This window comes from Phalangium opilio, unplaced genomic scaffold, assembly GCF_054372755.1.
Source record: "Phalangium opilio isolate 3A_F unplaced genomic scaffold, DU_Popi_V2 ptg000025l_1, whole genome shotgun sequence".
In the NCBI taxonomy this organism is placed as follows: Eukaryota; Metazoa; Arthropoda; class Arachnida; order Opiliones; family Phalangiidae; genus Phalangium; species Phalangium opilio.
Window position 1 is genome coordinate 697380 of NW_028324156.1, and position 26865 is coordinate 724244.

The 26865-nt window shown below is 35.0% G+C and overlaps 4 protein-coding genes and 1 long non-coding RNA gene across 8 annotated transcripts in view; 2 read left to right on the forward strand and 3 right to left on the reverse strand.

Annotated features, from left to right (window-relative positions):
• The window catches only part of LOC149691602 (uncharacterized), a 212086-nt gene that overhangs the window by 11046 nt on the left and 174175 nt on the right, over positions 1-26865 (forward strand). The window lies entirely within an intron of this gene.
• Positions 477-10749, reverse strand: LOC149691603 (cAMP-dependent protein kinase type II regulatory subunit-like). 2 transcript variants are annotated; one of them, XR_016383403.1, is made up of 5 exons: positions 10225-10749; positions 2096-2252; positions 1439-1540; positions 1262-1336; positions 477-1202 (listed from the first exon to the last, which is right to left on the reverse strand). XR_016383403.1 is itself a non-coding variant. In XM_089868937.1 (4 exons), exons 1-3 carry the CDS (start codon positions 10323-10325, stop codon positions 1475-1477), a joined length of 324 nt encoding a protein of 107 aa, XP_089725063.1. In that variant the 5' UTR covers positions 10326-10749; the 3' UTR covers positions 477-1336; positions 1439-1474. The 2 variants fall into 2 exon arrangements, 1 of the variants encoding a protein (XP_089725063.1); XM_089868937.1 differs by having other exon boundaries at positions 477-1336.
• Gdi (GDP dissociation inhibitor) lies at positions 17225-21990 on the reverse strand. The gene is made up of 8 exons (XM_089868965.1): positions 21814-21990; positions 21145-21352; positions 20919-21053; positions 20568-20766; positions 18943-19346; positions 18716-18860; positions 18530-18584; positions 17225-18059 (listed from the first exon to the last, which is right to left on the reverse strand). Exons 1-8 carry the CDS (start codon positions 21856-21858, stop codon positions 17916-17918), a joined length of 1335 nt encoding a protein of 444 aa, XP_089725091.1. The 5' UTR covers positions 21859-21990; the 3' UTR covers positions 17225-17915.
• On the forward strand, positions 22656-23841 carry MagR (Iron-sulfur cluster assembly 1 homolog MagR). Its single transcript, XM_089868940.1, has 4 exons — positions 22656-22760; positions 23021-23074; positions 23139-23244; positions 23314-23841. Exons 1-4 carry the CDS (start codon positions 22683-22685, stop codon positions 23460-23462), a joined length of 387 nt encoding a protein of 128 aa, XP_089725066.1. The 5' UTR covers positions 22656-22682; the 3' UTR covers positions 23463-23841.
• Positions 23709-26597, reverse strand: LOC149691606 (sialin-like). Of its 2 annotated transcripts, XM_089868939.1 has the most exons (8): positions 26503-26597; positions 26340-26419; positions 26000-26232; positions 25521-25937; positions 25258-25462; positions 25041-25188; positions 24089-24203; positions 23709-24000 (listed from the first exon to the last, which is right to left on the reverse strand). In XM_089868939.1, exons 3-8 carry the CDS (start codon positions 26174-26176, stop codon positions 23845-23847), a joined length of 1218 nt encoding a protein of 405 aa, XP_089725065.1. In that variant the 5' UTR covers positions 26177-26232; positions 26340-26419; positions 26503-26597; the 3' UTR covers positions 23709-23844. The 2 variants fall into 2 exon arrangements, with proteins under 2 accessions (XP_089725065.1, XP_089725064.1); XM_089868938.1 differs by having other exon boundaries at positions 26000-26419.

Sequence of the window (26865 nt, forward strand, 5' to 3'; positions counted from 1 at the left end):
GAACGGGCAGCTTTGCTTCGTTTTTGCGCGTGATCGATTGGGCTTTGATTTTACAATGTTTCAGCACAGGTTAGGTCAACGATATCAAACGGGGTGGAGGAACTACTTAATTCCTACGTAATATCAATTAACACCGCAATCCGCCCTTCGCGTTTGTTATACTTACTTTATATCAGTCCGATTTTACCAATTTAATTTCATTTCTTCCTTAGTCCCAACCCGTTTCATTTACCCTTGAATAAAGACCCTAGTCCCCGGCGTGTTCTGATTGGAAAATATAACTGGGGGAAAGCAAAACATTGGGTACATCTTTGTACCTTGACTTAGAGAGCTTTCAGTTGGAAGAGGAGCTGAGTCGCTGCCATATTGGTGGGTTTTGAAGTAGGAATGAAGCTGCGACCACCCAATATGGCTGGCTACCAGAACAGCGGTAAGACTAACCCATCTGAAAACTGTGTACACCAGTAATTAGAACATTTGTATTGAAAATTCTTTAAAACTCAGCTTTTATTTAAAGAAAAAAACAATTATACATTTTTATTTGTCAGACATGCCATACATAATTTTTTATTTCTCTTTATAAGGGGTTGTTTTTCCGACTTTTTTTTTCTTTTTTATTTTAATTTAATTTTTTTTTTTCATCAATAAATTCTTATATTATTTCATGAAGCTAAGTTATTATTCAACTGTTTTAGGATTTAAATAATTATAAAATTAGGCTTAAATTAGGGTTTAATAATAATAATATAATTAAAATGACTGTAACTTCCTTAATATCATTATGAATAGGCGGAGGGGAAAAACATTTATAGAAAAATGAAACATCAGTTTAAAAACTAGGAGAAACAATTAATTTTACTCCAACAATTAAATTTCTTTTTTCTCTCCACTATTTATCTTTTTATTTACGTTTAAATTGCCATTCCTGTTTGTTTGTTTATTTATTTATTTTTCTCGGGGTTAATTTTAAACTAAGGGATGGAAATTCTGACGGAGGGGTATGAAAGAAGAGGCTGGTCATAGCGACAGAGGTAAAAAAGGAATTAGGTATTTTTCACCGTCCCCGTCAGCAACGTCATCAAAACGTAGTTTAAGTGAGCCAATAAGATAATTTAAACATTTCGTTACGTGTTGGAGGGAGGGGCTCTGTACTGGGTGGTCTAAATATTAACCATTCTCCATTCCTACTTCTAAAATTAAATCTATCCCTGGTTTGAATAAGTTACCGCGTCAAAAGAGAGATAAAGAACTCTGGATTTACCTGTCTTATAATTAACTCTCCGTGATCGTACTGTTTTGGCATCAATGCATCCGCTAAATTCATTCTTTCGTATGCCTATAATATATATCGAATTTAATAGGAAAAGGGTTAGAAATGAATGGCTCTTAGGGGTAGATCAAAAAATTGCTCGTGTTATTTGTGTGAAAGTGCACTTACTTCTAGCGTTTGTAACATTGGTACGGACTCTAAAAGCTATTCGTACTCTTTCCTCTTTTTGAAGGCGCTCTTCAAGACGATGCGTCGAAATGTTTGCCTATTCTATAACGGCAAATCAAAAATAAATTACATCTAAAAAGTACTACTCGAAAGAAGCATCGCGCTTCAAAGGGAGAGTGAAACGGCTTCTGTTGCTTCGAACCCATACCATAACTTAATAAGATATGTTCCATCCATAAGTTTGTCACTGGTTACAAACTGGAGCTAGTCATGAAGTGAGTGACGTAGGTCATAGATTCGACGTAAAGCAAGGGAGGCCTGGTTTTTGGCTCTGTCAAGGCTTAGTAAGGCAGACTAAATAGGACCTAGATGGAAGTCCTGCAAAACTAACTCAATTCTCGCTTGTCGTTCTGCTAGAACTAGCTAGAGCTGTAAGTCTCTCAGTAGCATTACGTGTCATACTTATGGTAGGAACATATAACTTATAAACTTATGATCATAGCAACCCCGATAATCGTGGCTTTCAAGTTTATGGTTAAACCGAATTATTAGAAACTCCACTCGGGTTTTAAAAAGTAACCGTTTTCGAAGCGACGTTTCACACACATGCATATCTCCCTGAATATGGACAGACAGTTTTAATTTAAGGTAACTAACCATGGCCCATAGGGAACCTTTGGTGGCAGAAATAATAGTGGCTGCTCGGGGCATATTGTACATCAGAGCTAATTCTCCGAAACTTCCCGTGTTGTCGTATTTGCCAACTAATTTGTCTTTTTCTTGGTCCGTATTGACGTGAATATTAAAAACTCCGCTACAAAGAGCGGCAAAAAATTGATTTAGTAGTTGAAAAAATGCAGAGACAAGCGGATACAGGGTTGCCATGGAATTTTCAGAACCAAATTCCCTGACTTTTTTCTGAGGTTTTCCCTGACCAGGCTTTTTCTGAGATTTTCCCTGACCTTTTTAGGCCGAAAGTGTAAATGTTTACAGCACGTTTTTATGTGCTTATAATTAAATAAACTCGATCTACATTAGGTTTTCCAATGTATTTGTTGTACCAAAATGAATAAGAAACATTTTAACTATAAATAACAGTCTAAGAGATTTTTTTAAAGGCATTTACTTTATTATAAAAAACGTCTTGGTTTGGACCAAGGCCGAAAAAACAAACGATATGTGTGAGGTTTATCAATTGGCTGAAGTTTCAGATATTGCATTTTTTTTAGTTATTTTTATCCATTTAATCCTTAATCAATATTAAATTCAATCAACTGATTTTACTGTTAATCGATCTATTCCCTCTAAATTAATTGAAAAAATTACATATCTACGCTTTTTCAAGAACAATTACATTTTCCGAAAACATTTTATCATGAAATTAATTATTTTGAAGGGAGTACGTGTTAAGAGCTCAGTATTGAATATTTGAAACACTCTGTCTAAAAAGACCAAGCGAACTTTGACATAATTCGAAAGGAAGATGTAAATATTTAATAGTGGATGCCAAACCAGGGTGTTGCACGAATTCATATATTTAATTTCGTATATCGAAATGCTACATTTCTAATGTCGCGACTGTGAAAGAAAGGTTGCACTGCAATTTCCCTCTTCGTACTTTAACTTTCTTGGGGGGGGGGGTTAAGTTAAGTGTGACCTTCTTCGTTTAACTGGTGATGAATGGAAATGAATACAAAAGCCATTGGTACTGAAACGTATTTCTTTTTATGTAATCTTTACCTATACCTTCGGTTATATTTATACCGATATCATATTTTTCCAGTGCTACAGATAGCTACTTACTAACAAAAACCACACAGGATAAACGATGTTGCTTTGTCTTAAGTATACGGCATTCGTTTATTAACTAGTCTGAACAAAATAAATTTAAATTATCATATTTTTTTTAACATCAGTCTTCTTAGCAACTTACCGATTTAAGTTTTTTTTTTGATGCAAACTTGAAAATTTGTCAAGCCAGCAACAATTAAAACTATGTCCGTCAAGTGCTTACACGAAATCCCTTCAAAATAATTAATTTCATGATAAAATGTTTTCGGAAAATGTAATTGTTCTTGAAAAAGCGTAGATATGTAATTTTTTCAATTAATTTAGAGGGAATAGATCGATTAACAGTAAAATCAGTTGATTGAATTTAATATTGATTAAGGATTAAATGGATAAAAATAACTAAAAAAAATGCAATATCTGAAACTTCAGCCAATTGATAAACCTCACACATATCGTTTGTTTTTTCGGCCTTGGTCCAAACCAAGACGTTTTTTATAATATCTGTTACTTCAGTCTTAATGTAATTAAATTTTGAATAATTATGTTTGCTTTACCGTCATACATTTGGGGTTGATCTATTTCTAATTGCTTAAAGAAGTACTTCAGTATCGTTAATTACAGTTAACTTATATCCAATAACATTGATTTCGATAAGCATATAATGTTGCACTTTATTTATGAAAGTGTTAAGTCAGAATAACTAACTAGAGAAGAATTGTTTATTAACTTCTTTTATTGAGTGCGACTAGTTAACTGCCTTAGTCTTGTACATTTTTGGTATGAAGTAAACTCTTATCTTATCTAAGCTCAGAGTCCAGCATGTGGTGATACATTTACATAGAACAAAATGAGATAAAAAACTAAACAATAAAATAGAGTAAATTACGTAACATGTTTCCTTTTTTTTTTTTTTTTATTCGACATAACGTTTTGGTTTGGTGATATTTCGACGCGGTCTCGAGCAAGTACTGGTTGTTGAGTCTTGAGATATGGCTTGGGATCCTCTTTTCGGGTCTGCTGCATGAGATGTTCGGTCAAGTCGCGAGTTACTTCTGGACTGCCCTTGAAAAAGACTTATGTGGTTGGGGGACTGCGCTAGTTGCGAATCATGTTTTTCCATTTGTTGAACTGAAGAGGTTCGTCCAAGTGTTGTTTGTTTACTTCGGGTCCGATTCTCTTCGTTCTGATCATAATTAATCGGAATCCTCACATCACAAGCTGGTCTGTCTTCCAGGCTTGTGAATCCAGTGTGTACCTTCGGGATGTTATCGATACTATGTTGCTTATTCCTAGTATCTTTGATGCTTGTCAGTCTTGCTTCGTCGTCATCTCTCATAGGACGAAGATGAAACTTATTTCTGCGATAGATTGCACCAGTCGGTGTAGTAATTATGTAAGAATTTGGTTCTCCGGCAAGATCTGTTATTTTGGCTGGTAGCCATCTTCTAGGTGCAACATAATACCGTACAAAGGTCCCAACTTGATAGTCATGTTCTTCGCGATGTTTCTCGTTGTTGATCATGTGATGACGTCGGGTCTCCAAGTTGTCGCGAATTAAATTGGTTGGATATTTTGGTTGTAAATGTTTATTTGTAGTAACATTTGGTGTTCGGATCAGACGACCCATGAGCATTTCTGACGGCGCGGGGAGATTCAGAAGAGGCGTCGCTCGGTACTCAAGAAGGACGTAATGGGGATCAACGCCAGCTTGCTTTGCTTTATTAAGTAAGTTCTTTATAGTTTGGACGTGTCTTTCCGCCATGCCGTTTGATTGTGGAAAGTGAGGACTTGATGTGGCGTGCTCTACATCCCACTGCATAAGAAATTGGGCAAACTCGGAAGAGTTGAATGGTGGACCATTGTCCGAAATAACTCTTTGAGGCGTTCCATATCGTGCAAAATGTGGTTTCAATGCTTTAATCACGGATTTGGCATCTGTTGTGCGCAATTCATCGACCTCGATAAACTTCGAATAGTAATCCACGCATAACAATATTGATTTTTGATCTTGATGAAAGAGATCCATTCCTATAGTTTCCCATGGTCTGCTTGGTACTGGATGTGGTGTACTGGTAGTCTTAACGTTCGCTCGATCCTGGGTGCGACAAACTTGACATGATTGGACGTACTTGGTTAGATCAGAGGTCAGTCCAGGCCAGTAAACGTGAATTCTGGCTTTTCTAAGACACGAGTTGATGCCCTGATGTGCTCCGTGGAGTTGAGCCATGATCTCTTTCCTAAGAATTCTTGGTATGAGAAGTCTATCACCTCTGTAGAGTAGGTCTCCTTCCATGTGAATTTCGTCTTTTATCGGCCAATATTGCCGTAGTTCCGGTCTAAGAGTTGCTTGGTGCTTTGGCCATCCTTCCTTGACATATTGCAAAATGCCTTTGGTCTCTTCATCCATCATTGTGGCGCGTGTGAACTCGTTCAACTTCTTGGCGGATAACACCGTCAGTGAGTGGAGGGTGGCGGTCGGACCTTCCAGCTCTTCCATGTGTACGTCATTGGTTGAGGATGGTGAGCGCGACAGTGCATCCGCTATATACATCTGGGGTCCTGGGACATATGTTAAAGTTAAATCGTATCTGGCTAGACGCAAAACAAGCCTCTGTAGACGCGGAGATAGGACATTGAGCGGTTTGTCAACGATGGCGATCAGTGGTTTATGATCAGTTTCAACTATTGACTTGGTTCCAACAAGATAGTAATGAAAGTGTTCAACTGCATAGACTACTGCTAACAGTTCTTTTTCGATTTGCGCATATCGTTGTTGGGCTTCAGTCAAAGAGGTAGAGGCGTATTGTATAGGTTGTCTATCTTGCAATAGGACGGCGCCAATTCCGTATTGGCTGGCATCGACAGAAACGACATTTGGTTTAGTCGGATCATAAAAAGCAAGAACTGGGGCTCGCATAATATCATCCTTTAGTTGATTGAAACGCATTTGTGGTATCATATCCCATATGAATTCCACGGACGATTTAAGTAGTTCCCGAAGGGGAGCCGCCTTTTCCGAATGATGAGGAATGAATCTGCTCAGATAGTTGATTATACCCAGGAACCTTTGTAGTTCCTTTTTGTTCGTTGGAGGAACCAAGGATTTGACAGCGTCGACTTTCCTTTCATCTACCTCCACTCCCTGTCTTGAGATTTTATGACCCAGGTAAATAATAGTAGATACAGCCAGTTGCAGTTTTTTCTTGCTGAACGTAATTCCATTGGATCGGGCTCGCTCCAAGACACTTCGCAACCTCGCATTGTGCTCTGGCAGATTTTCAGCCGCTATCAGTAGGTCATCCGTAGAAATATATACTCCAGGTATGTCCCCAAAGATCTCGTTCATAATACGCTGACAAATTTCCGAGGCACTTGAAATGCCGTAGGGCATGCGGAGAAATCTGTATCGCCCATATGGCGTCGAAAATGTGCATAAACGTGAGCTTGCCTCATCCAACTTGATTTGCCAGAAGGCGGAGGTTGCATCAAGCACGGAGAAAACCCTGCAGCCTGCCAGATTACTGAATATTTCCTGCGATGTTGGGACTTTCTTATACTTAGCTCCAACACTGAAGACCCTGTATATCAAAAGGGACCGGAAGTACCTCAAAGTTGAGTTTTCAAAGATTGCCAGATTGAGCAGGTCATGGGATTTAAAGTGATGAAGGTCGCTTTAACGTTCAACAATTAAGTGACACCGCGGTATGTTTTTGGTGCTCCAATGTCCTCACCCGATAGGTCCAAACAATTACCATCCTGGTTTTCGGCTCAGCGTTGCGGTATTGCCGGTTCCATTAGAAATACAAGGTCTGTAGTGTTACAATTGTAACAATACTCCTGTTAAAAATGCACACATACTGTACCCCCCCCCCCCCCAAAAAAAACTTTTAAATTTCGCGCCTTTTCAATAGCTCTCTTTTCAATATGGGAAAAATGATTTTAAATGACAATTTCTTAAGTGTAAGAATTAAACAGGAAAATGGAGGCTGAGTGAAAGATAAGTGTAGTTTTAAATATAATTTGTTAGTTTAATTATAAGGTATCCATGAATTTACCAAAAACATTCGTGTTTTGGGTTAATTTCACATTAATGATATTTGATTAAGTTTAATTTAACGGTTTATCTAGTGTGGATTTAGTTTATAATACAAGTTTCAATGAAATATTAACTTTAATTGCAATTACTCTAAAATATGTAAGCGCTTTTGATGTATTTTAATGATGAATTAAATTAATTCGAAAGTGAAATAGGAAACATCTGTGGCTGTGCGAAAAACTTGTGTTGTTTTAATCTTAATTTGAGCGCAGTTCGGGAGTGTCGATTAAGCTTAAAAGTATAATTTATTGGAATTTTTTACCCTAATTGGAATATTTTGTGCAGTTTAACATTTTTGCCACAGTCATTATTTTACCCTAAACTTTTGAATTTCGCGCCAATTAATGTACTTTAAACATAGTTGAAATTAACTGAAGTGTGAAATAGAAAACATTTGGCTATACCAACGGCTTGGGTAGTTTTAATCTTAATTAAACAGTTTATTTAAAAGTTATTTGAGCTTTTAATCCAAAAAATGAATATTTTTGGTTTAATTTCACGTTAATTATATTTAATTGATTTAAAATTAACGTAAGATTGTATTTCGGCAGTGTACATTTAGGTTATAAATGACTTTCAATATATACTTAACCTTAATTGCAATTTTTAGTGGGTTTTGAATCTTATTTTACCTTAAACTTTCGAATTTCGCGCCTATTAATGTACTTTAAAGATAATTTAAATTAACTAAGTATGAGATAGAAAACATGGGGCTATACTAAGAGCTTGTGCAGTTTTAATCTTAATTAAGTATTTTATTTCAAAGTTACTCGAGTTCTCATCCAAATATGTATATTTCATGTTTAAATTCACGTTAATTATACTTAATTAAGTTGAAATTAATGAAGGATTGAGGTTTGGCAGTGTTGATTTAGCTTATAAAATGAGTTTCAAATCACCTTAATTGTAAAGTTTAGAAGAGTTTTTCATTCTTGCCAACACAATGTGTTAAACTTTTATCATACCGCGTGCTAAATTTGCGGTAACATAAAAATCATCTATAACATATGTTAATGAATGATGTGATTCTATAGTTTAGCAACTTTGGCTTCAATAACAGTAATTAAATTAAATACCTAAACAATTCATAGCAATTTAGACAAATAAATGTGAACTGTGGAGATAGCCAACAACGTAACCCTCCGTTGCTGACGTGGTTACGTTGGAAAAATCTGCGCTGATGTAAACGTGGAAATTATTTGACTAATTAAATTACATAACGACACTGTCCTCCTGGATTAATCAGCACCACTGTTACTTATATTTATGAATTAACAAAATCCACTGTTGTAACAAATAGTTAAGCTGCGCTAACGTAAACATCACGACTCTGCAGTAGGGAAAACATATTAAACTTTTTGTCATCTTACCGTAGTATTTTGAAGTTTTCGATCTTTTCACAGGATAAAAAGCATTATCTTTATTTCAACACGTTAATAATTTGAATAGGTATGCCATTTATTGGAAGCGCACACGGTAAATACAGCATAAAAAGCCTAGTGTTAACCCGGTTAGGCTATGTTTCTAGCATAAAATTGAGCAGACTATACACAGGATTCCAAAACAAATGAGAGCTGGAAATCAGCCTTTTTAATAATCTTTAAAGAGTAACTAAAATAGGGTAATGGCAGCCCTCTGCCTTCGACTGTATCAAGCTCTATGGGGAAATAATATGCGGTGCTATTAGTCTATACAACTTAAGCCTTGGCCGTAAAGAACATTCAAAAACTTACTTTAAATGATATAAAAACCTCTGTTAACTGTAATTATTTACCTGAATTACTTTTCTAGACGAAAATTCGACCTGATAACGACGTATTTCTTATTAAGGGTGCTACAGTTAATTAGAAAATACATATAAAGGTGCTCAAGCTCGGTTGAAATACCAAAGTAATTTGTTAGCGTCCACTGCTAAGAAATTAGGAAAATCAGCAAGAAAGCCAACATTTGAAATATGTCAACGTAACTTGTTAGCACCCACAAACCTAGGCCCTTCTAGTTGTCAACGAGAACGAAATGTAGAATTAGGTTTAAGCGTGCTATAAGGTTAGGCTGACTTCTGGCCCAAAAGTAATTTTTTGACGTACTATCTTAATTAGTTAAATTACAAAAATTAGAATTCATTAATTAAAAATCGAAACACGTAAGTTTCCCATTTAATAAATGCTTGTTAATTTAGAAGTATTCCGAAAACTAACTTCGCTATAGTTTTTCCGTATGGCCTGCCACAATTGCCTTAAAAAACTGAAAATTTTTTAATGCTTTTTCTATGGGACGCTAACCCTAAAATCTGTGAATTTTCCTTTAACATTACGGAAGGGTGTCATGTCATATCTACAAGGGCCTACCGGCCCTGTAGAATAAAAACAATTCTAGACATTTTTAAGGATTGCTCTATAGTTTTCTGTGTTAAGAGAGGATGAGGAGAAACTAGAATCATTACTCTTTCAATAAAGACTTATGCCCAGAAATTTTACCCACTAAAATCAAATTCCCTGGCATTTCCCTGACTTTGCTGAAATTTTTAAAATTTCCTGACTTTTCCCTGACCTTTTCGGTCCATTTTTAAATTTCCTGACATTTCCAGGCTTTCCTTGACCCGGGCAACCCTGGGATAAAAACTTCCGTTGTTAAAAGAAGAAAAAAAATTCTTTTCGCATTTTGGAATTTTCTAGGTAAGCTTTATATTGACGTTGAATAACGTAAACAAAGGTAGCTCCCCAATGTTTGTTATTTGGCTAAAAGGAAGGTTACACGCCCCCTTCCCCCCCCCCGCCCCCAGGGGAAAAATATATTTGAATATAAAGCGGATTTTGTCGGAACAACTAGTTAAAGTCAATATTCACACGCGCACGGCCTAAAGGTAATGACAAAAAGTTTCCGATTAAACTTAACTTACTGTTCAATGACGTAAAAATTATCTCCATCGTCTCCTTGCCTTATAACAGTTTCACCGGGTTCAACTTTCCGTTCAAACATGGCGTCTAGAACTTCTTGCATTTGCTCCTGTAATTAAATTTAATTGAAAACGTTTAACTAGAGACTTTGGCGAATTAAGTTCTAGTTCAAGAAGCGAAACCGCGGCGGGTCTTCGGTGAATTTTACATTTGACGAATTACGAATTGTATAGCCAGAAGTATATAATACTTCTCTTCGAGAGAAGTGTACCACAAAACGGGGTAATAGGGACTTGGCAATTCGGGCTTAACTCCGCCCCCAGCGCCATTATGGTATGTTTTTTTAACAGAATGAAAGCTATATAAGCCCCTCCTCCTGGTATGTTTTTAAGCACTAGTGGAAGGTAGCCTGACGTTGCATGACGTAGTACTGCCAAAACCCTCTAGTAACATAATTCTTCATCCCAACATCAGAGATCAGAACATGTTTCTAAACCGAATCACATACGCCATGATAAATAGTTCCCCCATCATTACTCAATTATCGCTTAACTATTTGCCAAGGCGCATGCGCTTGTAGATTAATTTTCGTCCCACGTCAAGACGAGACGGGTTTGTGGGTTGATTGCTACTTGGGATTTAGTACCACCAAACCGTTATAGAATTCACCCCACGGTGCGATATAGTTACCCATCTGAAGTTTGATAAGCGAGAGAGCAAATAAGAATGGTGAGCGTGGGTAGAATCATGTTACACAACTAAAGTATTAAGAGGATACAGAGTGTCATCCTTCTTTCATTATACCCTTCTGGTTTGGCGTATATAACACGCAAAAGGGTACTAGATTTCTAGGGAATTATCGGGGTAAACCAAGCTGCTCTACGAGTATAGCGTATATATATACATATTTCATCTTTCAAAACATAATATAGGGATATCAGGGCTCCCACCGAAATCTCAAAAATAAATAGGGGAAAAAGGGACTTTTCACGATAAAAGTAGGGACCTAAATTTTAAAAGTAGGAACCAAAAAGGGACCACTGGTAAAACTAAATGATATCTTTAATATGTGAAAATAGCTCACTTCTCCTGGTCCAAATTAACCAGTTAATTAATAGCTTGGACTATAACCAGGGATAAGATTGTTAAGGAACAAAAATCCAAAGAATAAATAGGAATTTAAGTACCGCTTCAACAGTTATTTTTGTTATCTCTACTTGCCTGACTACTAAATAAATACTTTTCTGAGCTTTATGAAAATAGGGTGATTTAAGGACCGAATACTAATAACCGAACCAAAAATAACTACCCAACCATTGTTACAGTCCGGTGGATGGATTTAAATATATTAGCTCTCCCAAGTAGCGCTTTTCTACACTGAGGCCAGAATGCGCGAGTGTTTAGCCCCTCGGTGACACTATAAACTACTTCAATCTCACTATTAAATTATACTTTGTCGAGGGGTCCGACATTTACACGAAATCCCGTACGCTTCTCGCGAAATCTTTGAAGTAATCAATAAATTACGAAATGAAAGAGAAATTCCGAAATCTTAGGCGAAATCAAGAAATCCCGAAATTCCGTACGCTTTTTTTTTTTTTTTTTGGTATAGTCGGACCCCTCGTTTATTGTACTTGGTATGCCTTAAAACATAAACATTTATAGTTTAGAAAGAAATACCAATATGGCGGCAAAGAATAGAGTAACGCCGGAATTGCCAGGAACGTTTGAATCAATACCGAACATCTGTAATTATAATAAACTAGCTGTTACCCGCGGCGTCGCTCGCGTGTAATAAGAACTTCCGTCAAAATGATATAAAGAATGGGTAGATTTTACTGATTCGACTAATATTTTTGTAGCACCCTAGGAGCGAAGGCACTCGGCGTTGCCCGTCAGCCCGTCGGGACATTTTTAATACTTTTCACGCGGACATTATTCCATAAAGAAGGGTTTTAAATTTCTGGCCGCCATTTAAAAAGATAGCCACAAATCGAACCCGAAAGACCATTCAGCCCGTCTATAGGTTAAAGGAAACCAGTGTACTAAATATTTGCGAAATCGGTTGAAACGCGCGGACTTTGTTGCAGAGAAGATTTTTTACATTTCGGGGCGCCATTTATTAAGATGGCGGCGGATTGGAAAAATCTTTCTTAGTACGCGCCTACTACTTACGAGTAACGTTCCTGCAAATTTTCAGCCTTCTAGGGCAAGCAGTGTGGACTGGGCGTTGATTATCAGTCAGTTTGTCAGTCAGGACTTTGATTTAAATTTAGATAAATCAATTAGTTCTTCCATGATAGAACTAAACAGAAATATTCATTAATTTGCTTGAACCGGCAAATAATAATGCTTGAACAGGAAAGATTTGATTAAACAAAATTCCTAATAAATAAAAGTTAAACAAGATGGGCCAAAGGCCGGGCTCATAATAGTAGCCACATCGTACAGTACTTAACAGGCGTACATAAAATTTACGTGAATAGCCCCTCGATGCGCTACTATTATCTGTGCTAAAATGATTACCAGTAATCCTTACTTCAATAAATTTATTTATGTAATAGCGCGACGCCAAGAGAAAACTTGAGTGAGTAGCCCCTCGATGCGCTACCCTTAACATTGCTAAAATGATTACCCGTAAGGCCATTCTAAAAACGAGGTTTTAGCTTTAACAATGCCAAAATGATTACACACAAGTAACCCTTAATATAATTAGAAATTATTATATGTATTGCAATTTGAAATTAAGATTAATCAATATGAGAAATTTGGTTTTAATCGCGTAGTTCACACATTTGTTATGATTAGAAATTTTACAAGAAAAACGGGTATAAATGCGGAGTTTGATATTTTGAATTTTTTGGAAGTGTTTTCGGGAGAAAGCTTTGGTAAAATTCGAGAACACTACCTAGTTTAAAGAGGACATTTTGGTCTATTAGATTTGCGTGGCGGAAGGAGCCATCTTATTTACAACCGGTGATTTGACACAAGGAATTTGAATATTATGGAAATATGGGGTTTTCTGTTTATTTTTTTGATTTTTTGAAAAGAGTTTTCGGGAGAATGCTTTGCAATTAGGGAATAATATCTGTGTCTTTTTGGGGAGAAGCGTTATTAAATTAGTTCTGGAAAGGTCAAATTCAATCGTAACTTATATTTGGAATGGTCGGAAAACACAATGCACTGTATAAAAGCACCCTCTGCTATATTTAAACCGCGTGAAACTAGCTGGTTTAAACGATTTTTTTAAAACCTTTACAAAAAGTTAGACTTAACTTTGCACTACGAGAAATGAGATACTATACCTTTTCAGCCTTTGCTAGTACTGTAAAGTTGGGTTGTAAAAAAGTGTACCCCCTTGGTCGCGAATCCTTGGGTCTAACTCGCAAAAAGTTATCCACCTCGTAATGTTAAGCTGCCTAGAGATTAACATTACGATTTCGGATTGAGTATAAATATAAAATCCCTGGCGGGATTTTCTTAATAACAGAAAGTTTTAGTGATTATCCCCTCCTTACTATCATAATTCCCTTCCTCATAAGTAGACGAACGAAAAATTTCACCTCACCACAATTCTCTCCCTTTCACTTTCCCTTCAACGACAAACGAAAACTTCTATACAGCCAAAGGTGGGTATACTGGCACGACGGGGACGACGACGGGGACAACAACAGGGCAGGTCAAACTAAGAGCCTCACCGTAGATGTACGTCATACGATGTGACTAAAAATACTTTGACGTACTTTTTCTTACTTGAGAAGTATTACTACTGAAAGCTTGTGCAGAGTTGAGAATATGTAAATCGAGTCCATGGTCTTACCTTTCATGATGGCGGCAGGAGGATGGGGGGGGGATGAAGAGAAACGTCCAAACCGCGGTCCCCATCTCTTTAGATGCAGGTTACTGAAAGAACGTGTAAAGGATCAAAATTAAACACTTACGCCCGTCTTTTCACAAACTAAATAAAGAAATATATTTTTTAAATTAATTTTTGGGACCCTTTTACGAACTGAAAGAGCTTACCTTCCTCAATACACGTATATTAATAATCTACACCTAGATTAGGCGGGAATACAACTTTCCAGGGGCGTGCCAACCTTTTTACTGGAGCGGGGGCAAAATCCTACACTGGTAGAGAAAGTTGTGTAAAACATTTTGCAATTGTGTAAACAACTTTGAGCCACCTTAACCTCTTTCCAAACTCATACAAGAGCAAAAATTATTTTGCAGTACTTCAATGTAGTTCAGCACTCATCAAATATCTAAGGCTATACAGTGTCTCGCATGCACTATAAAGTTACGAAGAGGTCCGCATGAACGTGAGATTTAATGCCTGACCAATTCAATACTCGTGGGATACAGTGGCCACGATTCTATAAGGTGCCATTTCTAGAGGAGCATACATTTCTCTCTTCTCGTAAATCGTAGAAAATAGTAAAAACGCAAAGAAAATATGTCCATTAAATTAGCCTAGGCTAATTTAATGGACTTCTGCTTTAGCCTACCTATTCTTTCCCAAAGTTGATAGCTACAATAATTTGAAGCGCTATCGGCTACACGGTTACACCCTTTCTCTCTTGGAGCTGGCAGTTAATCAGCTCTATGATTAGCCACGGTTTATGCGAAAGAATTGCAACACTATACTGTATAGAAAACTGTGGTTGCTATATGTATACATGAATGTGTAAAGAAAAAATGGTGGAAGTCAGGAACGACACATTCTCGAGATTGTCAAACAATTCGAAATTCTTCATTTCCAGGACTAGTTTAAAAATGATTCTACATTTCTACAAAGATATGACAACCTGAGCTTTATATTGAACTTCAAACCGTCCTCGAGCGACGATTTTTGAACTATCAAAGCTGTCACTTTTACCAATCCCTTTTAGGATTGCAATATTTATGGAATCACGTGCAATGTCTATTCGCATGCATCACACTAAATAACTGGGCATCAGCGCAAACTCCATTGGTTATTACATAACTACACGGAGTAAAAATTGAAGAACTTCAAATAATTTATTTATAAATATTACGAACATGTTAATGATTAAGACCTGTATTTTCTTAATCACTTCCAAAAACTGACTTCCTCTCACAACAAGAGTACACTGGGTAATGAAAATTTCACTTTCAATGAAATTTTTTACTATTTAGACTCAGTCACCAGAGCGGGGGCGATGCCCCCGCTAGAAAATTAGAGCGGGGGCCTTTGCCCCCGCTGCCCCCGTGGTTGGCACGCCCCTGCAACTTTCTAAACTAGTAATTCTCTATTGTGAATGTAATATTTTCCTTTAAGTCTAGCAAATTTTTCAAGTTGCTAATTTAATTTTTATACCAGGGATAGATTTAATTTTAGAAGCAGGAATGGAGAACGGTTAGTATTTACTTCAGTCCGACTCATAGCCTAGTATAGAACCCCTCCCTCCAAACACGTAGTTAAAAGTTTAAATTATCTTATAGGCTCACTTAAAGTACGTTTTGATGACGTTGCTGACTCGGTTGCTGACGGGAAGGCGAAAAATACTTAATTCCTTTTTTCCTCTGCCGCTCTGACCCGCCTCTTCTTTCATACCCCTCCGTCCCGTGGAAGGGGTCCGTTTTTTTTATCGTTATTTTATTTTTTTTATTAATAGTAAATTATGGTTCTTGGATAAAAGTAACTGTTTTTTACTCTTTCCCTACACCAAAAACTCTACTAGAAAAGTGTTTAAGATGGATTAAAGATTGTGGGAGGGTCGAGTTAACGGATAAAATTAAAAAAATATCACTACAAGTGCAGTCAACACGTAACATAGGCGGCGTTGCTTCAAAGTCCTAAGCTGGCGTGAAAAACCCGCTATTTTTTTAATAGGGAGCTAACAACTGGCTAGGGGGAAGAGATAGTCTGACGTCACGCAGCCCCTTTCTGGTTGGTATTTTTGCGCGTAGAATGCTGTTTCCAACCGTTAGGGGGGATGAAACTCCAGTAAGAGATAGAAGGGTGTGACGTTTCAGGGTCAGAACTGTTAGCTCCCTATTGTATTTGCGAGGTCACGTGATACGCATAACCAAGGTACGGGTGCACGAATCTCCCATTGAGACGCCGAAACCTGAGCTCTAAGATCGTGCAGTCGAAGACTCCTAGCTACTATTACGCTCGTACCGCTTTTATATCCTATCCCTCTCTCCCTCTCTCTTGGATACTGATAAAAATTATTGCATTAAAAAAAACGCAAGAAGCTTCAGAATGTCATCGAACAAGCAGAGTACCGCTGCGAGGAAGCTTTTTTCTTCTTGGCCCTCCTTGACAACTAAGTAAAATTTAAAATTCTCGAAGAGAAGTATTATATATTGTAACACACCTCTCATTAGTTTCATTACATTTGGACCATTAGATCCAAAGATATTGTGGATTAAATACTGAATTTACAATTTTGACATTAGAAATTAACTTTTATTAAAAATCTATTCATTCTAAAACCTTGAATCCTTTTTAGCATAATAGAATAGATTGTAACACACCTCTCATTAAAATTTTCGGACATTGGGACCAGTAGATCCGATCATTTGAAGATGTATTCAGTCTTAGCCCTGAAACCATCATTTTGACTTTGGAAAATAGTTTTTATAAGAAAAACTATCCACTCTAGAAGCTTGGACCCTTTTTAGTGTAATAAAACACGCCAAAACACACGTCTCATTAAAATTTCAGGTCATTTGGATGTATAGGACAAAGGATCTGGCCAAAAAAAGCTCCCTCCTCCCATAGAACTTAATGTTAATTTTGGGTTCCTTTGGATAATCTTCAAAAGTCGCGCTTAAACATGTAAATCGAATTCTTTGAACGGGCTTCTATAGCGCGATCAGTGTTGCGCGTGATCGAGTGAACTATGCTGTAGTACTAGTAGGGAAGTTGTAGCCAAGGAGTACTAACTACATAGGAGTAGAATTGGTAGAAAATGTGTGAGCTAGAAAAATTCTTATACAAAAGAAAAAATTAATAAATAAATGAACGAACAATTCTTAAAGAAATGATTTTAATTTTATTATTTATCATTTAATACCTTAAATTACACCTTGGGGAAACAAAAAAAAAAAAAAAGTGTTTAAATAAATTGGGACTTATTTCCTTGTTTTTTTGTGTTTAGAGAAATTTAAACAAATTGTTGGTCCTCTTATAAATAAAGCCTTTTTTTGGTATTTTTTTTTTGTTTTTTTTTTCAGTAATGTTGGTTTGTTTTCTTATTTTTCTTTTCTTACTGTTTTACATAGTACTTAAGATTCAGAAAAACCACAGAGAAATTACGTGCATACTGCATAGCTATCTTTTTTTTTTTAAACAGCGAAAAATCTTTTTTTTAATTTTTAATTTCATGTTTGTTTGTTTTTTTTCTTTTCCACGCAAGATTTCTTCCGTAAGCTTTTGGTGTGAAAATTTTTAACCCTTTTTCATTCGTTTTTTTTTAACCTATTTTTTTGGGGAAGGGGGAGGGGGAAGGAGCTAAATATTAATAAAATAAAATTCGTTATTTAAATAAGTTTAATTAATTAACATGACATTTTTTTAATTTTTATTTTTTTCCTTTTTGTCAAAAGGGGGGTGGGGGGAGGGGGAAAAGAAATAAACGCTCGTGTGGGTTTTCTGTTGATTTTCGTACCTTTAGATACTTTTTTTTTATTTTTTACTCTCTCTTTTTTCCCCTGGTCTCAATTACTGTTCTTGTTCATCCCCTAAATCGTGTTTCACTTTGGAAAAATCAAAATCTTCACCAGTGGCACGTCGGAAGATGTCTAGAACATCCAAGCAAGTAGTTTCAAAATGAGTGGTTGCGTCGTACGATCCAGAGATGAAGATCTGTCAAAAAAAAAATAAAATAAAAAAAAATAAAATAAAAAAAAATAAAAAAAAAATTTTAAAATAAAAAAAAAAATAAAAAAAAAAAATTTAAAAAAAAAATTTTAAAATAAAAAAAAAAAATTTAAAAAAAAAATTTTAAAATAAAAAAAAAAAATTTAAAAAAAAAATTTTAAAATAAAAAAAAAAAAAAAAAAAAAATTTTAAATAAAAAAAAAATTTTAAAATAAAAAAAAAATTTTAAAATAAAAAAAAATTTTAAAATAAAAAAAAATTTTAAAATAAAAAAAAAATTTAAAATAAAAAAAAAAAATTTAAAAAAAATTTAAAATAAAAAAAAAATTTAAAATAAAAAAAAAATAAAATAAAAAAAAATAAAAAAAAATAAAAAAAAATAAAAAAAAATAAAAAAAAAAATCGCATTTTCGTGTCTCACGGGGACTTTTGCAATTTAATTCAACAGGTCTTACCTGACTCTCTTTTCCTTCATCTGTAGGGGCAAAGACATCACTGACACACGTGAACCTTTAAATAAATAAATTTAATTTCGTTTATAATTAATGAAATAATTAAAAAGTAATAGTTTTTTATTTTATTTCGCTAATTTGAAGTCCCTGTTATCAAAAAACAAAAGTAAAAGTAAAATTACAACTTACTTCTGCTTAATAGGTCCCAAAAGATCTAGACCAGGTTTAATTTCAACTTCGGGATTTTCAGTTTCAACAGTAGTGCTAACCATAGCGATAAACCAATTTTTCGCTGCTACTTGATGAGTATAAGATACCATTGAAACGTAAATATCTAGAAATATAAAAGAGACAAAATTAATTATTTATTATCTTAGAAAAATCAAAAATGGCGGTTAGAAAATGGCAGAACATACCAGACTTTCTTCCAACTTGTTTTTGAGGAATGATAATCTGGCAGGAGAGGGCGTCCTTGGTGTTGGGAATGGGATGATTCAACAAGCAAATGCAACGAATAACTTGTCCAACTTTTTTGACTCGATCAGGAACGTAAGAAGGATCGCAATAGACTTGCTTACATTTGGCTGTCTCATCCCCAGAACGCACACCAACAACTTTGCCATTCTCCATGACAATTTCGTCAATGGGTTTGTCTAGCATGTAAGTTCCTCCGTAGATAGCGCTAAGACGAGCGAAACCTTGAGGCAACTCTCCTAATCCGTATAAGGGGTACAAATAAGGGCTCTTGCCGTAACGAGCCAATGAATCACTGTAAAGCCTGACACGTTGAATAATTTCGTGGCATGGTTTTGCCAAATAGCTGAGAAAAAACAACAAAATTTAAAGATACGTTAAGCCTTTGCTAATGAACAAAAGTGCGTGTATGTCTTGCTCCCCTTGTTTTCATTTAAAATTATTTTAAGATTATAATCTCTTAAGTTTAATATGAAATTAATATTTTCTTTTAAGGTTACTGTACTTAATTATAAACATATTTAATAAAAATATGAGAACCAAGGGTAAAATTAAAAAAAAAATCGGTTAAGCCTTTGTTAAAGAACAAAAGTGCGTGTATGTCTTGCTCCCCTTGTTTTCATTAAAAATTATTTTAAGATTATAATTTCTCAAGTTTAATATGAAATTAATATTTTCTTTTAAGGTTACTGTACTTAATTATAAACATATTTAATAAAAATATGAGAACCAACGGTAAAATTAAAAAGAAAGAAAAAAAAATCGGTTAAGCCTTTGTTAAAGAACAAAAGTGCGTAGTATGTCTTGCTCCCCTTGTTTTCATTTAAAATAATTTTAAGATTATAATTTCTGAAGTTTAACAAGAAATTAATATTTTCTTTTAAACTTACTGCACTTAATTATAAACATTTAATAAAAATATGAGAACCAAGGGTAAAATTAAAGAAAAAATCGGTTAAGCCTTTGTTAAAGAACAAAAGCGCGTGTATGTCTTGCTCCCCTTGTTTTCATTAAAAATTATTTTAAGATCATAATTTCTGAAGTTTAACATGAAATTAATATTTTCCTTTAAGGTTACTGCACTTAATTATAAACATATTTAATAAAAATATGAGAACCAAGGGTAAAATTAAAAAAAAAATCGGTTAAGCCTTTGTTAAAGAACAAAAGTGCGTGTATGTCTTGCTAACCTTGTTTTCATTAAAAAAAACCTTTTCAAATTTATAATCTTAAGTTTAATATAAAATAAATTGTTTCCTTTAAGGTTACTGCAATTAATTATAAATATACTTAAAATATCTGAGAAGTAACAAATTAAAAAAACCAGTAAGTTAAGCCTTTGCTAATGAATAAAGGTGTGTGATATGCCTTGCTCCCCTTGTTTTCATTAAAAAAACCTTTTTAAATTTATAATCTCAAGTTTAACATAAAATAATTTTTTTTCTTTTAAGCTTACTTCACTTAATTGTAATTAAATATATTTAACGAAAAGTAGAGTTTCAATGGGAAAAATTAAACTAAGAACAACAAGTATTTTAAGTGATAAATATTGAAAGTAAGTACTTACTCATCATCACGATAAAGAGCCAAAGCGTGTCCAGTAAAATCAGCGGTATCTTTATCCAAGCCAAATTTTTCATACAGTTGAGCTGAAGTTGTTACATTAGGATCAATTTCTTTCCACGTCTTAGGATCTTCAAACACAAAGTCTTGAACGTAGATCAAAAAGTTCCTAAACCTCCTCTTTTCAAACATTCCCATCAAATCTTTAAAAAAGAAATAAAAATCAAAATGAAAAATATATTAAATATATAATGGACCTTTAAAGTTTAAACTAATAATATTTTAAAATACATTCATTGTAATAAAGAATAAAATATTATATTAAATTTTTAAAAAATTAATAAAAAAGACTCACTAGATCCTAGAGCTTCCTTCTCATCAGCGGGAACTTTATAAATTTTGCCGCCTTTGTAGACGTAGCTACCTTCAACAGATTTAAATTCGAGATAACGCGTTACACCGGTATGGATCAAAAGCTTGACCAGTTGACCTTAAAAGAACGAAAACGTTCAAAATTTCAAAGCAACACTTAAATATTAAAATTAATTAAAATTACGTTTACAGAAAAATCATCAACTCACCATTAGCCATAAGAAATTTTGGAATGAGGTCGACATTCCAGTCCCTAGAGCGACCATATTCTTCTATTTGAGCCGAGGGAATGTTAAATTTCACAAAAAGTTCTTCCAAAGGAGTGATAGATGCGCTCTCGCCACCGTAGTATTTGTTTCGATCCATATGTAGCACCTTTTTCCCACTCACAGAGAGCATGCCACTTAATATACATTCCTAACCACGTGTTAAATTAAATTAAATTAATTAAATTAACGTCAAACTAAACGAAAAAAATAAAATCCCAAGACCAGTAACTGTATTATGTTTGAGTTTGAGAGATAAGCTACACTAAGATCTGATTATTTGACAGTACATGTAGAGATGCCAGAAAATTTGGAATTAACCATAAGTTTACGAGAAAGACTGACTTTTTTTCGCTTTACGATTAAACTGAACTGAATCCGTGTCTAAATACCGTGGAAAATTGGCATTGTTGATCACGGAAAACATGGGACCTTTCACGGAACATTGGAAATACTTAGGCCTAACACACTGAAGCCCAGTGGCAGTGGGTAGAAAAATCGCCCCTATTTTAAAACCTAACTTAAGCCTCGGCTTCCAGTTGCTAAGCCGCAGCGGCTTCTCTGTCAGTGGCACGCTACTTTTCAATGATTTAAGATTTAAATTAAAATTACCTTTAATCCAGTTCCAAGAACTATCGCGTCGTATTCTTCATCCATTTTTTGAGCTGGATTCTAATATAATTTTACAAATATGATAAAAATTTTAGCGAAAAATCGGATAGGAAATTTGGTGCAACTCTTTCCGCACGGTGCGCTATCAAAACCCCAGCCTCTGCTCTATCTATACAAAATACCGCATCACTACTTTTCCCCCCCTATCCCAGCGGAGCTTCTCTAGTGTGTCCGAATCACCCCCTATCAGACGTGTTATTACTATAATAAATTTTAAGCCTTTTTTTAATTTATCTGAACTCAGAATAGATTATACATTAAGAATTAATAGTATTTTCCTAAATTAAGTGAGATATTAGATGATTAAAACATTTTAACAGTGGGACTATGAAATTATTCAACGCCCTATTTTGTATCCCTCCGCCGCTAGGAAATTTATAGTAGACCAGTGTCAGATTAAAAAAAATAAATAGACCTACTTACGTCACCACTCTGTAATCCCTATAGAGTGCATTCGGTTCAGTTCCCAGGGATGCCATATTGGGCTGGAAACCCGCCAATTGGGCTACTTCTCTAAAAAATTGGCTGGAAATAAAAGGGTTTGCTGTTGGCTGGAAATTGGGCTTGTCGGGATTTTTCTTAAAATACCGCCAATAAGCCAAGATCATTAAGAATGCCCAAAAAACTGTCAAATAGTACTGTCATCCCTTATGGTTTCATTTAGTCAGTTTTTGGGCTTCTTTGCGAAATAACGATTGGCGGTTTTTTGGGCTTGTTTCCAATTTGATTTTGGCGGGTTGAAGGTTTTAAATCTGGCATTCGGTTCAGTTCCGAGTCCGACAGTTCGGTCAACTTCTTCAAAAATCGAAATGTCTGGCGCCGTGAGAGCTACAGTTCGCGCCGTAGCTAAAACTCGAAAAATACCTTCAAGATCCGCTCTAGTTTTAGTAAGATATTTTTTAAATATTCTTCCAATGATATTTTTTCCGTTATGACGTGATTTGCTTCTAAAAAAGCGTGACAAAATTTTATAAGTAATAAAAATTGTTAAGCCTTGGCGCCCTAAACTATTTAAAAATCTATTAGGCACGCAGTAGCCATAAGCCAACTTAACTTGGCAGCATTGGTATAAGGGAGACTTCTTACGTAATACCAAAAGTCCATAATAATAATAATAAATTAAACGAATTTCTTGACTTTCTTTCAGACTCCCGCAGCTATTTCCAAAGTCAAAGAAATTTTAGTCAAAAAACCTGAAGCTGTAATTAAATTTAATTAAAAACAAACCAAATTATTTATTAAATTAATTCCAATAAAACTTTTAGATAGGTTTAAGAGTTGGTGTTAAACAACGAGGATGCAGTGGTTTAAGTTACACATTAGATTATGCAATTGAAAAAGGAAAATTAGACGAAATAGTTAAACAAGATGGTAAATTAAAATTGGGCAAGCCCTTGGGGGGGTCCTCGTGTTAATCAACTTAACCCTCGTTTATTTTAGGTGTTTGCATATTAATTGATGCCAAAGCTCAATTAACACTTTTAGGAACTGAAATGGATTTTGTAGAGAATAAATTAGCCGCGGAATTTGTCTTTAACAATCCAAATGTTAAAGGAACGTGTGGTTGCGGAGAAAGCTTCACAGTTTAATTAGATAAAAATAAAATATATACTTTAGTTTAATTTAATTTATTTAAAATAAAACTAATTGTAAATAGAACTTGTATATATATTAGTTAATTAAAATTATTATTTTGTTGAAAAATAAAAACAAGCTTTAAAAATAAAAATAAAAATAAAAATAAATAAAAACACAAACATGATTTTTTTTTTAAAAGTTATCGGTAACTTTATTTATTAAACTTGATAAATGATTAATTAATTAATTAATTAATATATTTTTTAAACAGGATCATTTTTTATTTTGCATTCGATAATATAATCACCCCAATTATTTTGAATATACAACTATTATACACGCCACCGAGTCTTTTACGGGTTCAAAGTCTCTCTTTTTCCCACCAAAAACTTATCAAAGAGCTTGACTGGCTGAACTTTGACTAACGTAAACGATAGCCCCCACAAAATTAACAAAAGCGGCTAAAACAAATACTGGAAACCATCTTCCGTGTGATTGAGTAACCAATTCCGCTGTTAAAGGACCACAAAGGATTCCCGGTATTGTTGCCTAGTTAATTAACCACCCAAATGGATTTAAATTTTAATTCAACAGAGTTAGAATGAAGCCCTGGGGTTTATCTAATAATAAGACTTACCAAAGTATTTGAAATTGCAAATGTAATTCCAGCATGATTAGGGGCAACATCAGCGTGATTAGATAAATGTCCAGCAGCATTTGACGCGCAAAGACCCATGGAAATAGAAATAAATCTAAAAAAAAAATATGAATACTCAAATTATTAAAATAAATTGTTAAAATTCATAAAAGTCCCCCCATCCAGACTTGTTTGGCCTATTTATGAAGTTCCCAGACATTCTTGACCTATTTATGAAGTCCCCAGACATTCTTGACCTATTTATGAAGTCCCCAGACTTTTCTTGACCTATTAATGAAGTCCCCAGACTTTTCTTGACCTATTAATGAAGTCCCCAGACTTTTCTTGGCCTATTTATGAAGTCCCCAGACTTTTCTTGACCTATTAATGAAGTCCCCAGACTTTTCTTGGCCTATTTATGAAGTCCCCAGACTTTTCTTGACCTATTAATGAAGTCCCCAGACTTTCTTGGCCCATTTATGAAGTCCCCAGACTTTTTTTGGCCTATTTATGAAGTCCCCAGACTTTCTTGACCTATTTATGAAGTCCCCAGACTTTCTTGACCTATTTATAAAGTCCCCAGACCTGTTTGGACTATTTATAAAGTCCCCAGACCTGTTTGGCCTATTTATAAAGTCCCCAGACTTTCTTGACCTATTTATAAAGTCCCCAGACCTGTTTGGCCTATTTATAAAGTCTCCAGAAATGTTTGGCCTATTTTTAAAATCCCCAGACCTGTTTGGCCTATTTTTAAAATCCCCAGACCTGTTTGGCCTATTTTTAAAATCCCCAGACCTGTTTGGCCTATTTTTAAAATCCCCAGACCTGTTTGGTATATTTATAAAGTCCCCAGACCTGTTTGGCCTATTTATAAAGTCCCCAGACCAGTTTGGCCTATTTTTAATAATAATAATAAGCTTTGTCTAAATTGGGAAATGAAAATGAAACTTACACAACAGCAGCCATTAAACTATTTACAGTGCAAAAACACAGAAGGAAAATTCCAGGTCCGACAAGTCCAATACAAGTCATTAACCTTCTAACAGAAAGTACTGTCCATCTACGTTTGATTATTAGATTATCTGCAAAATGACCAGCCACTAGAAAAAAAAAACATTTAAAAATTAAAACTAATTGGGGGGTTCTAAATTAATCTAATCTTATCTTACCAACACCAAATAAGGAATTAATAACGTAAGGCACTGCTGTAACACTGATGTCTTCTTTGTTGGCACCGAGACTTCTAGCTAGGTATGTTGGCAACCACTGCATGATGAAATAATTGGACCAATTCATAGAAAAATGGGCTATGTATATTGCCCACAATGGCCAATGAGCTATAAACTCCGTCCAACGAACATTTGGATTTGTGACCTATTAAAACAATTCTTTTAGATTAACCTGAAAGTTAAAATGACAATGGATGACTCACTTTTGGAAAGACCAATGGTAAAGCGTCATCTCCTCCAGGTGTTTTCGGTAATTCGGAATAAAAAAGAAACCACAATGCCACCCAAACTACTCCTAAACTTCCGAAAGAGTAAAACATCCATGGCCATGGAATGTGTGGACATACCAATGCAGCGACAGTTTGCCCGATTGTACCAAATGCCACTAAATAACTAAATGCCCGAGATCTCTCCTCAACAGGAACGCAATGAGCGAAAATATGGAAAATAGTAGGGAGACCCAATCCTTCTCCGAATCCCAAAAGAACTCGGCAAATGATTAAAGTTGATAGTGAAGAAGAGACTAAAGGAGTTATTATTGTTGATAAAGACCAGAGAAAGACGGCGCTAGTTAAAACAGCTTTCCCACCAAACCTAGAGGCTGCGCTAGCTCCAAATATCTTTAAATAACGTAGACAGTTTTAAACAATTGGCCCTAGAACTTCATTAATATCAAAATTACCTGACTAGATATGTAGCCAAAAGCAAAGGCGCTAAGAATCCATCCTTGCCAGTAGAGATTCCATTTATACTGATCCGTCATGGGAATGATCGCGATTGGCATGATGATTCGATCAGCGGAATTGATGAAATTTGCCATAGCGCATAATGCAATTGTTCGTGAGGTTTTTAGGAGCATTTTAGCGGATATTTTTTTTAAACAAAGATTGAAAAATATTCACTCAGGACGTCATACTAGATACGGTGCACGGTGTTTTGTTAAATATTTTCTGATATTATCATGGGCCACGTTGGACGGACGAACCATCCGTCAAAAACATTTCCATTATTCCATACGTTACATTTTATCCAAAAAAGATAGGGCCAAGGCTTAGTGAGAATTGAATGATGTTAGGTCTAAGACAAGCTTTACGCTTCATACCTGCGGTTTAAAAATATCAAATATTTGTAAGAAACTCGCGTAACTCACTTAGTTTAAATTTAATTAAAATTAAATACACCAACCATTATGCTAATAAAAAATAAAGCAAGATTATTATCAACACTCGTTTATTTTTCCGAAATTCCGACCGTGTATGTCATAGGTTGTTACGTCGCGCAGTGCGTTCCAGGCATGCCACCAAGAAACACTGGTCAATAGCATTCTTAAAAAACCGGTTAATATGTTGAAACGTACCAAACGCAACAATATAAAAAAGGGGGGAAAACCGGCGGCAAAATAGAAAAAGCGCGTGTTAAGGGAAGGGATGTTACATAAATTTCAAATTGCAAATATAAATAATTAAGTTTAATTTAATTGAAAATTTGATTTATTTATTCATTTTGAAAATGAAAAGTTGAAAACCGTGAAAACATTTACACTAATAA